This window comes from Mchenga conophoros, linkage group LG14 (assembly GCF_057382185.1).
Source record: "Mchenga conophoros isolate Kocher_MC1m ecotype Shallow Benthic linkage group LG14, M_conophoros_male_GT1.1, whole genome shotgun sequence".
Classification (NCBI taxonomy): domain Eukaryota; kingdom Metazoa; phylum Chordata; class Actinopteri; order Cichliformes; family Cichlidae; genus Mchenga; species Mchenga conophoros.
In genome coordinates this window covers 28,072,669-28,085,141 of record NC_140539.1, presented here as the reverse complement: position 1 = coordinate 28,085,141, position 12,473 = coordinate 28,072,669, and the positions used below count along the sequence as shown (strand labels likewise).

Below are 12,473 nucleotides of genomic sequence, written 5' to 3'. Positions count from 1 at the left end.
AAGAACAAACAAACATCACAATCATGTTTCTGTGTTATTACCATCTTGGACTTCATAGACTTTCTGCACCCAGCTGCCTCTGCCACGCATCCTCCACTGAGCTCTATATTTGAGGACAGGAACGCCTCCAGTGGATTCAGGCTCCTGAAACTGGATCAGTGCTGTGGTGGAGAATGGCCTCACCTCCACGATGGATGGAGTTGACGGAACCTCTGTGAGGGGGAAAAAATCAGTGCAGTTACAATAAAAACTTTAAGATTGCAGCACACCAGCATTGTCAGACTCCATTGCTATATCAGAGTAACAGAATGAGCCCACGGCTCCTAATGACCCCACAGTGCATCTAAAAACCGCTTCATCTTCGTAAGAAATCTGTGATTTATCGTGACAGTAAGTCTGGTTCTCTTCTACTGAATTCTGTACACTACTGACATCGTTTCAGAAAATAAAAGGCAGGAAAAAACATTTAAAAGCTCCTTATGACCAACAGATTCAAGAACAAACCATTCCCAAGTCAGCCCTAAAGATGATAACTCCAGAAAGAAAACCACTAAAAAAAACAGTAAGTGCCTGGTTGGATGTTTGAAAAGACCAAAAGTTCTGAGAGACTGTTGAGTTTGATAAAACTTTAAATTGGAAAAGGAGATTTCATAGATTCAAAGACCTTGCAGTGAGTTAAGCAAAGCTTAATCTTTAAATTTAAAGTGAATATTAAAACTGAAGAATATGCAAAAGCTAGTTCAAAGACTTCTGTAATTGTACTTTGATTAAAGTTTAGAAAATAAAAAAGGATCCATCCTGTGATGTACACAATGATTAGACAATTAGTTCTTCATTTACAGTCTGCCTTTGTTAAAAAAGGTTTACTTTGTTTCAGCCAGCAATGAAAGGCTTATTTAAGAGAAAATTACATTATTTAAAAGTATTTAACCTACTGTGATTGTCCACATCTGAATAATGGTGGCTGTTCTGAACTCACAAACTCTAGTGTGAGTAGTTTTGTATTGCATCACTTTGATCTTCTAAATTAAAAGGCACACTGTAATTACTGTGGTTGCCCATGTTCGGCTCTGAGTGAACAATGTAGTGTTTTCAATTAATTCACTTCTGATTGTGGCTTAAGAGTGGCATTATCTCTCTGCTCTCTGTTCCATTTGCCTAATGGTACATTTGTCTGGGAAGTCTATGGTGTAGGTCCATGTTACAATAAAATGCTATACCTTAATATAAAAAAGTCTTTTACTTTATACTGCAAACAGTGCAATGTTAGTGGTGAGAGGTTGAGGTAAAGTTTAGTTGTAGAATAACCAGAGGGAACATTACATTATCATGTAGGTTACACATTCTTTTCATCTTAATCAATTTATCAGCCATCGATACAAACACTGATCTGTGTAATCTCACGTCATGGTGGATGTTTTGGTCTAATGCGATTTGATCATGGATAACAAAAAAAATAAATAAAATCTGTTCCCGAAGCCTTAAAAAACCTGAAACAAAAACTACTATGTGATCTAATGAAATTTACCTACTCATCATTTTTAAGCTGTTACTGAATCACGATCACATATAAGGCTGCTTGTTTTTTGTTTTCAAATTTTAATTATGCTGAAAATCTTGGCACAAACACTATAAATGCAAAGTAAGAATGGATTTTGAATCACAGCATTGCCACTGACCAGCCTGAATGAGCAGGAACTCCTTGGACTCTGTGCCCATCTCATTTGAAGCAGTGCAGTTATAGCTTCCAAAGTCATTTTCAGACTCGGGGGTTATCTGGAGGGGGGGGGGGGGGGGAATAAAGCAGTAAATATACGAAGGGCAGTGTACCAAAACAGATGAACTAACTTGTGTGTCAAACACTGAAGGTGACCTTTTTGTTTGTCCATTAGAGTAGCCTATTTTTATTTGTTGCTGTGAGCTCTCCTGCTGCTGAATTATTCATGAGATTTTTTTTTCCCAACAATGAAGCTGAAAGAAAACCCTACACTTCAAGTCTGTGCTCATGAAATCTTGATGACACATGGGGTTCAGAGTGTGTGTTTGTGCACACTGTGTGTATATGTACATTCATTAGAGAGATAGAAAGAGGCATTAAGTCATGGTGTGACACGGGTGTTCGTACCTGCAGGAAGCTGGCTGAGGGAGTCCTGAAGATCTTAATGTTGGTGGTGTTTGAGTTGGGGAGCTGCAACCCGTCTCTCAGCCACACAATAGAGACATCACTGGGATGAGCTTTGACCTCACAGCTGATATTGGCAGGATTCCCCTCCCAGGTATACACTGCCACAGTACCATTTATCTTAGGAGTATCTAGGAAATAAAAACGGATACAACCTGTCAATCCATTTCAGGTGTTATTTAACAGTTCAGTTATAAATAGTCATAGTGACTTGCAGTGCTATTTTTTTTAATGACTAGTGCATGAGTGTACTCATTTTGTAGGGCTAAACACTTGTATAAAGACAGAGGGAAACACTTACAGCGGACCTCCATATATGCTGTTTGATAATCCTCTCCGATGACGCTGTGTGCTGTGCAGAGGTACTGACCAGCATCTGTATACTTGACATACTTCAGGGTGAGGGAGGACACACGAGCGTGACTCCTCACCACTACGTTTCCATCCGGGCTCTAAATGGAAGTTAAAAATGGCTTTGTTTAGTAAAAGAAATTAGTTAGATCAGTTCTTATAAATAGATATTATGCACATTTACATAAAGAATACAATTATGCAGAAACACGTGACCTTGAAAAAAAGTATTTAAAGTCCACTTTTACAGAAAAGAACAGAAACTGAAAGAATGAAACAAGCACAGACTGTTCTGTAAAGCTGCAGAGACATAAGGGCCCAGTTGACAGTGCAGAGGAGCTTTTCAATAATTGATGTCAGAAGGCATTAGAAACCATCTAGGGCTTTTCACACACAGGGCTTACTTGTGAAATATGCTGATGCATTACCTTACGTGTGGCGCTTGCACTTTTACACTAAAGACACTGGATTTAGTGTCAATCCACAACATTTTATTTCTTTAAGTTAATTACTTAAAAATAAAATGTTGTGGTGTTGTGGACTGTATTAGGTTGAGGAACTCTCTGAACCTATATCCAGCTCCAGTGTCAGTGAGGAAGAGGAAGCACACGCCAAGTCACAAAGCATCTGAAGCCACTCAAATAATAACAGACAGCTGGCTAATGAGATGTGTAAATGCACTTCCCTCTCTAAACCTGGTTTCATTAACTTGATATGCGGTGTTACAGCATCCTGACATGAGTAGCTTCCCAACAGGGTCAACAACTTTGTGTTGTTGTGGTTGTTGTTGCCATGTGACACTTAACTGCAGAGTGTAAAGTTTCAGACAGGCTGAATTTCCCCTTTCAACGATACATTTTCCTGTTATGTTATTACAATATTTCGAACAAACTCTGGACATTATTGTCTTGTGACAGATGTTTTTACTGAACATATCTGTAATATCTAGCATAATTAAGCATTATTCACAAACTCTGTGGATTTGGGGCTTTAGCACAAAGCTCTTACACAGTAAGATGCAGCATTTTTGTGAATTATTCCTTTAACAAGGTGCTGCAGGGCTGAATATTTGAGCTTCCCTTTTGGTTGCTTTCATGGCTTTGATCCAAGCTACAGGCAAAACAATAGCCGAATGCTTTTACACATATTGAATTAGGGCCCAGCCTGGGCAGCCATGTAAGAGAAACCCTTGTTAGTTTGTATTCAATTTCAATAGACAAAGCATGTCTGGGGCATTCATTATGCATAGCGGGTAGCAGGACCAGGGAGACACTTACATAACACGCTACCCTTGTATTGTGACCCCGTGCAGGAAGCATTCTCACTCGACCCCTGTGGTTCTGTTTCTGAGTCCTGCGTCTGTGCAACATGCCACACTATGCACAGCTATGTGTCATAGTAAGTGAGTTGACTCCAATATGGAAACCTTTTTTGTGTCATTATTTTATGATAAAGTATGAGCAGTTTCTCCAGAGCTACAGCCTCTCGTTTCCTATATGAAATCCATCATGATTATTGTTATTTAGCAAAGAAAATGTATGCCTTCACGCAACTTAATATTGTGATTCATGCATTTTTTATAACAATATATTTTCAGTATAAATTCATAGTGCACCGGAGTTGCTGTCTACTGGAAACATCCGCGCTGAATTTTGTGCTCCTTGCGTAAAAAGGCATAAAACCATTTCGCACGTCTATGAGAAAATGAAGACTTTCGCGTGTGCGCTCCTGTAATAAAACCAAGCTGACAGCAGAGCTCTCCCACAGATTCTTCTGCTGTACCAACAGAAGAGACACAGAGGGAGCATCAGGGCATAAAATTGAGATTGCATTGAAGACATGTTAAACTCGTGTCTCACCAAATATTAAACAGCCCACAGTACAAAATCACCTTCCCTTCTGAGGCTTGTCAAATGAACACTAAGCTTCTGACGCCTTTGCAACAAACATGGCTCCTCACCCTCACCCCCCCACCCCCCCACCCCCACTGTGCAATTCATAATGGGATGTCTTTGAGAGATGTGCACTTATCAATTCAGAGCACAGGTGAACTTTTAAAACAATATAATTATGTGAAGTGAGTGAAAATGTGAAGTGAGTAATTTCCATTAATGTAAACCGTTCCATTTGTGACCTGAAACCACAAATATGCTGCACAGATATGAGTGCCCACATTTAACTAAAATACTCCTCTTATATATATTAAAAAAGGGAGGCATAACTCTTTTTAAGTAATGCATGTGTTCAGCAGTGGAACTTGCTGAGATCATCAGTCTTTTAAAAAAAATGGAAAACGCAAGCAACTAGGATACGCTGTTTGAGCTTTTTGGGGTTGCCTAATTTAAATATAATCAGCAGATCATTAATGTAAATGTTCAGAACGATTCATTTTGCTCAGATTTTCAAGATAAAAGTGTTCCATTTCACAAATTCAACAGCTTAGTATTGCAGATGCACAAAAATCCAAGTGCATCCATGTGTAAATCATAGTTATACACAAACTGAGAAATTACTGTCAGCATGTGCCTGATGAGAAAGGCTCTTCCTCCCCTCCTGTGGTGAGGTGGGTGAGATTTTTTATTCCACACTTTCTGCAGGTGCTATTAATGAATGCGTATCAGCTGACAATCGTAATGAAAAAAATACCAACAGCTGTCACGACCGAATAATTAAGGCCGACTGTTAGAAACACCCCTCCTTAAACCTATTAGCAGAAGGAGTAAAAGGAAAAGACCAATTCTCTTGATGTCCAGTGCTTCCTGCAATGTAAAAATAAAACAGCGTGGCTATTTAGGGAACCGAATGGTCTAAGAATACACATTCATATCTTGTTAAATAGTACTGAAGTAAAAATAGAAATGGCAACCCTAATATCTGATCTTGCTCCTAAAACAGAGATGGGCTGATCAACAAGGCACTGCTTTGTGTGAGCGATCACTTCTCTTCAAGAGTCTGGATCCATTCTTTTTGTCACCATTTTTCTCGTATGTAAAACACATTCTATAGGGAAGTGCTGTATATTGGAGAAAAGCTTATGTGGGCAGCTCTTTCACTTACTGCCAATTTTCGCTTTCTTTCAGAAACAGTCGCTTGTTCTCATACTCTGTTGCTGCACAAAGGCAGCTTTTATTTCCTCCTACATACATATTTAGCCATGTTCAAATTAAACTACTGTATACACTAATGTCAAAAGTATACTCTGAAGTTATAATTAAGATTTAGCGGTGGACAGGATGTGTGGGTGGGGGGACAGAGAGATCTGAGGAACAAAATCTATTTCTGCAGAAGACAAGTTGATCACATGGTATAACTGTAACTGTCATGCGTGTAATAAAATGCTTTTGCTGATGTCCAGGCATGACAGGTAAAAGGTCAGGAGAAAGACAAGAAAAAAAGACTGAAATAGGCTGCGATTTGTTAAGAAATCTAAGGAACACGGCGAGCAAAGAAACACAGACTTGCACTGTCCTGTTTTGCTACTGCTTCTCAGAGCTTATGCTCTCCCCAACCTTATTTGATCAAGAATGTTGATCTGCATCCATCCAGAATTGGACTAGATTCCCCTGACATGAAAGATGGATGGGTGTAAGAAAAAGTCATGCATTTAGAATACCTTGTGTTGCTCAGGCCGAGTCCATGATGCCTGTAGAAGACAGAGAGACGAAAAAACAAAAAGGCAGAGCAATTCTTAGAAAGCAATCCTCACCCTGTCAAAGCTGGGATGTTGCACACTGCATCCCAGTTAAATGACCAGTTTATTTTTTTATGCATCTAAAGTACCTGAGCTGAATGTCTGAATTTACTAAATTAAGAGTCTGCAGACATAACGAGATGTATGCTTTAGATGTTCTCTCAAGGGAAGCCTATTTTAGGAGGACAGGAGTTTCGTTTGAAAGGGAAATTTTGTGGGGATGTTTACAGTCTGTGCCTGCCTGTACGTGAAGTAAGTCTTTTGGCATCATGATAGCACAAATGCTTTGTGATAATAAGGTTATTGGTTCATCAGGAAGAGGTGAGTCTGGTACGCTGTAACAACAGAGTAATGTCTCCTTGGGTAATAGAGGAATTATCGCCTCACAATCCATTTCTGAAGGCTGAAGCAATAATGTGAGCCCAAAAGAATGGAATTTACTCTTTATCTATGAATATAAAAAAGCCCTCCCAAGATCGAGAAGCAAGTTAGTACCCTAGTCAATCAAGCCCTCTAACAACACTTGCTTGATATCTCAATAAGCAATGAAGGAGGTTCAAATAAGCAATTTGCTACAGCTCATCCTCCACACCATGTGAGACCTGGAAATAAATCTCAGCCTACAGGTGGCCTTTTTAAGTCATTTTGAAAGTCCAATGTTCTGCTCATTGTTACTTACACTATGAAGTTCTGTCTTTTCCTCCTTTGTCACTGATATGCTTTGATTGTACTCAAAAATAGCCTTAAAACAGCCAGGAAATGTGATTTGCATGATGAATACTGAACTTTCTAAGCTATAAGAAATATAATGGCTTTCTCCTTGTTAGATGTGGACTTTTAAAATATTCCGTTTTTTTGTGTTATAAGAATGGATCCACTGAAGCTGTACTAACTGACCAAAACAATACTACATTTAAATATTCAGAATACTGTTTTTTAGCTATTCCGGCATAATAGCAAATATATGCACATACATTTTAGAAAATGACCACGTTACAGTCTAATACAGGAAGAAGAAAAAAATCACCTTTCTCTAGATAAACAAGTGATTATCATCAACATGTTGGTCAGTAACACATCGAATGAAATAAAGAATTAATTTTACACCAAAGCACATAAAACGTCACACCTAAGTAACATGGCAGACATCATGCCACATTAAATCACAAGAGACTGCAAAGCCCGACTTTACAAAACAGAAAGCTTTTTTGGACGGCATGCTGTGTGGATTTTATGATGCTGAGGAAAATGTTAAGCATGACAATGAGATGTGATGGCCTACGCAGTGAAACAATTTTGAAGCTTAACAAGGAAAATGAGAAACAGCAATTTCATCAGGCGCAAATGCAAGAAAAGTCAAATAAATGAAAGCAAATGGTGGTATCACTGTAGGGCAAACAAAGTGACTCAAACCATCAATGTTCACATCTAAAAATCACCCCTATATTGTCCCCTCACAATCACTGCAAAAGGACATATGGTGTGGTTGAATTCATCTTGTTTTATAATGGTTAAGTAGTTATATCACTGATGAATGTTAATCCTCCTCAGCGGTGAAAAATAAAGCCAATACCGAAGGTAGAAAGAGGAGGCAATAAAATTCTTATTAGAAGAGTCATGTCCGAAGCTTACTGCATGAATATAAATTCAGCCCTTTCTTAAGAGCAGTTTAACTCCCCTACTGGCACAATAAAATACACTGTGCACCCTACATCATTACAAGGAGCAGTTGGCTGCAAATCAGTACTGAGAAAGAGCAGTAGCCCAATTAAAACATAACCTAACAGTGTGGAACATAACCACCTCATTCACATCCTCGTCTGCGGCGCTGCCTCTGCAGTAAGTGAGCTGACAAGTATTGCTGTCATATCTGTGACAGGTGTTTGTTTAAGACAAAAGGACAATGAACAGCGGCGGATGCATGCGTGCACAACAGAAGACGCCGTAACAGAATCACTTCTCCGAGCAAACGCGAAGAACAATATGGTGATGGCTCCCTTGGGACTTATCATTTTTCCAGCCTATTGTTCCTCCCTTCCATGGAGAATTAGCCCCGCTCTTTGTTCTGACATGAATTGGATGTCAGTTCAAAGAGGATAAAAAAGCAGACATACTAACACAAACACATAAATATAAAGAACTGCTTCATTTACTGAGTGAACCCTGGATGAAAAGTCATGATTATGCATATTCTCAGTTTAGTTTCCTTCCTTGTCATTAAATGCTGAGCCTCAGAACCTTTGCAGTACATCACAGAAAATGGACAAGCATTTTAGTTAGTGAAGACATTCTTGCATCACATCACTACTGAGCCAGCCAGCATGCTGTAAATGAGTAGCCTTTTGTGTTTGGAGAAAACAGTGCTCTCTTTGCATTAGCATGCAACACTTGAAGTACGCCTGTTTCAGATGCTCTGCCTGCACTGCTGACACAAAACATTAAATAACAAAGCATCTCATTGTTTTGGTTTTTAATTTAACACCATTTTTTTTTTAGCTTTTAATGTTGGAAACCTCTATTTGAGACTACAAATTTTAGACAGAGAAGGTCTTTTAATACAGATTTATCTCCTTACAAAAAAGAGACACACTTGAAACACTATAAAATGCTGATACCCAATCAATTACAAACTTGAATGTGCTTTTAGGTTTTATAATTACTCATATTTCCCTGCAACTTCCTTCTGTGTAGTCCAGGATATTTTCCAATAAATTCTGCTTGAAAGTCTGCATGGAGCACAACATTTAATATGTATTCAAATAAGCAAAATATTCATTATGTAGATAATGTACAAAGCATGGATAAATAGTCCATTTACATTTTCAGTTATTAAACCGACACACTTATCTACAGCGACTTGAGCGAATGCATTCAAAGGGCTGAAGGAAACAAATACCAAATGTAAAATTGATGAAAGTTTTCAAATAAATATATAAACACTTAACTTTAATAGCTGTATAAACAAAAACAAAACCATCCCCTGATGAGCTCCAATTTGAATTTGAAGCACAACTAAGCGGGAATACACCCACAAGACTTTTTGAACATACTCCTTTTATTCTGTCTTTTTCATGTACAATACTACAGTTCTCTATTGTGCGATACAGTAATCTTCCTCAATCCTCACATTGTGTTCCCCCTTACTCGCGCGCGGTTAACGAACAATGCTTTTGTGTGCCAACACTTTAGACTTTGAGTAGGGAGTTGTTCAGAATGAATTAGTCTCTCTTTACGTTAACCTTTAAAACCCAAGACCACAGTAGACTGGGAACAAATTCAAACAAAGCCAGACAAAGATTGTGAGAACACAATGAATAGCTGATCTAGCTCAAAATGCTTCAGCCTTCACATAGACCACCTTGGTTTCGTAGGGCATGCAGGTCATGTAATAGACACATCCATTTAATAAGATCCATGTTGTCACAGTGATCCAGATGTGGCAGTTAGCAGGCAAAAATGCCACACGAATAAACATGGACATGGTTTTTTATGTTTTCAGAAATGTCGGCTTTGCAAAGATTCTCTAACAATCCGATACCTCAGGGTAAGACACTGTTTTGGAAGGTGGCATTCAACATAAACACAAGCCTCATCTGTTTAATCTGCATCTTTAATAACCCTGTAAGACATGCTTTTTAAGGGTTTTCAGTGTACTCAAACTTTAAAGAAAACAATAAACATGTAGAAATGTCTTCCCATAATTGGTTTCTGAGGCTGTTTTTATTTCTTCAAAATAAGTATCTTTTTCTTATTACAATCAATCTGAGCATTGAACTATGAACAGTTATAGCTCCACTCAGATGAAAAGTAGTAAACTGAAGCACTATCTAATTGTTTAGCTGTGTTGTGTATTGTCATTGTCATACTGTGAAGCAAAGGTGATCAGAAGCCTTATTTGTATAAACTAAACTGCATTCGTTTTGCATAAAAATCTGATATGAGTAATGATTTTAAAAAAGAAAGAAAAAAAGAAATGAAATCAGCAGATAAACTAGGGAGCCGAGGAGCTGAAAACACATTAGAATAAACTGCTAATTAATTCTGTCCTTTCATCACCACCACAGATCTACATCTGTACCGGTTTTCTGACAAATACAAAAATCTCACATTATTAACAGAAAAATGCTTCCCTTTACATCCTTTTTCAATTCACCGTGTTCACCCCAAATGAATGTCATGTCATTTGTCACACTCATCCTAGATGAAATGCAGCTGTTGTGATGATTACAGATAGCGTGGCGGATGGACATCGGATGAACAAATAAAACAAGACAATTAAACAATTAGCAGCCGTTTCCCATTCATTGAAAGCCCACCATAGAAATGATTTCCCCTGCTCAGAATCACAACTACGAGGGAAAATCTAACCAGTATGCATCTACGTGATTCGGTAAGGCTGCTAATCATTTCTTTGAAGACGGCTGTGAACAGACACCACATATAAAAGCATACCATAGGCGGCACCCCAAAACACACTGCCACCATTGCGCAGCTGGCCATCACGACATGTGTCATGTCAACAACTACACAGTGCAAAATTTGTGGGTAATGCCTATTATAGCCCATTGTTTCCTATGTGTGTTGTTTATTTATTCTGCCCTGCACCTGTAGAGTCAATCTACACTGCTACAGTATAGCATGACTGTGGTCAAACTGTGGGATGTAAGCCTCAAGACCACAATACAAGCTGTCCTGTCATTGGCAAAAGTGGAAGCCGATGGAAATTTATTCTACAAAGCAAAATTTTGCTCAACACTGGGTAATAGGACAGAAGTAAGAATCGTTACTATGTGGTGCATTCATGTACGTCAATCTGTGTAGGTACAAAAAAAAGGGGTGGGGGACCGTCATGATGTGCGTCATATGGTGGCAGTGTGTTTAGCACTTGTGAGTGAGGCTCCACTCAAAATATATTTTTAAATATCAAACAATCTGGTGGTTTGACAGGTGGCTGTGAAATCTTCTACTTTCACAGTGAACAGCTGCTGCAGTCTGCTCAGTTGCAAGGGACTCCAAAAGTGACCTGTTTTTACTGTTGAAAACATGCCCATTAAATCTCTTCCTGCAGTTCTATGATTATTCTGTTTCAGTCATGTTTTACCTTTGCTGCAGGGTGCAAATGTTTGATACCCAAAAGATAGACTTTAGGTGGAGCACTTTTACCCTCAAACTTTGAAGTGACACTGACATAAGTGTTAGACAATCTACAATCTGATGGCGATGACAGACAGACTGAACCGGGCTTGAATCCAAGCGACCTCATGCTGTGATTGAAAGTGTGAAATGATCAGGAAAAAGCGACACAGAAATGGCATTTCCCTTTTATTATCTTATTAACCAAATTTTCAACTGATCTCGTGAGATAAGCTCTGCGCACTTGCTATCCCGAGAACAGTTGAGGTTTTCAGGCAATATTTGGAAAGCATGCGGCAGTCAAATCAATTTCATGAACTCTGATGAGATCATTCCTTGGGGTTTTTCAAGAGGCAGCTGGGAAATTTTCAATAAAAAGGGATGATTTGATTTCAGTGGGAGTTTTTGTCATATCTGGAGGCAAATTTTACAACACTACTCCACTACATTTCTGTGCCACGTGGATTTTTCCTACCTGATAGATCCTGTTTAGATGTGCCTGTAGGAAAAAAAATGTAGCGCATGTAATGGACTGGCTCAAGAATTTCTCTATGAGCTAGAAGCATTAGGCTCAAGCATTTTCCTCCTCATTACCTCCCAACTGTAGCAACACACCAAGGCCTTGGAGAGTCAGGCCAGGTGGGACATAGATGTATGAGAATACAAATCAAGTATTCACTGCTTTTGATGGTTTGCACATGGAGTAATGCAGAAGACCCCAGAGAACAAACTGGAGTATCAGGATGTAATGGAGGGTAAGAAGCTGGCTCTTGACCAGTGCAGAGCCAAAACAAATTTAAAAGATGGCAGCAGAGTATAGACAAATAACAATTTCATATAAATCAAAATAACTTTTCAATCACTGGCATGAGAAGAATAATGGAAATAGTGATTGAAAGTGCTAAACAAACACTTGAACGTTCAAGTGCTCGTTCAAGCAAATACAATAGAAAACGGGCAAAGTTTAATTATCGTGACTTTTCTGGGAATGTTATAATTAGGTTTCTGTTGCTGATTTTCGTGGCATTTGAGAAATCTCAAGTCAAATCTGAATCTACTCCATATTACTGACTGACTATAATTGAGCTAATTACAGGAGATCCACTGGGCCATCTC

At 38.7% G+C, this 12,473-nt stretch overlaps 1 protein-coding gene across 7 annotated transcripts in view; it reads right to left on the bottom strand.

Moving 5' to 3' along the window:
- Positions 1-12,473, bottom strand: part of ncam1b (neural cell adhesion molecule 1b) — an 86,930-nt gene that overhangs the window by 16,470 nt on the left and 57,987 nt on the right. For 4 of the 7 annotated variants that reach the window (XM_085243735.1, XM_085243730.1, XM_085243733.1 and 1 more), the window contains 6 exons: positions 11,833-11,856; positions 6,147-6,176; positions 2,484-2,634; positions 2,126-2,313; positions 1,680-1,776; positions 42-212 (listed from right to left, as the gene is read on the bottom strand). In XM_085243735.1, coding sequence (XP_085099861.1) covers positions 42-212; positions 1,680-1,776; positions 2,126-2,313; positions 2,484-2,634; positions 6,147-6,176; positions 11,833-11,856 — 661 coding nt within the window. The remainder of the gene's footprint in view (positions 1-41; positions 213-1,679; positions 1,777-2,125; positions 2,314-2,483; positions 2,635-6,146; positions 6,177-11,832; positions 11,857-12,473) is intronic. The other 3 variants (XM_085243729.1, XM_085243728.1, XM_085243731.1) reach the window with 3 other exon arrangements.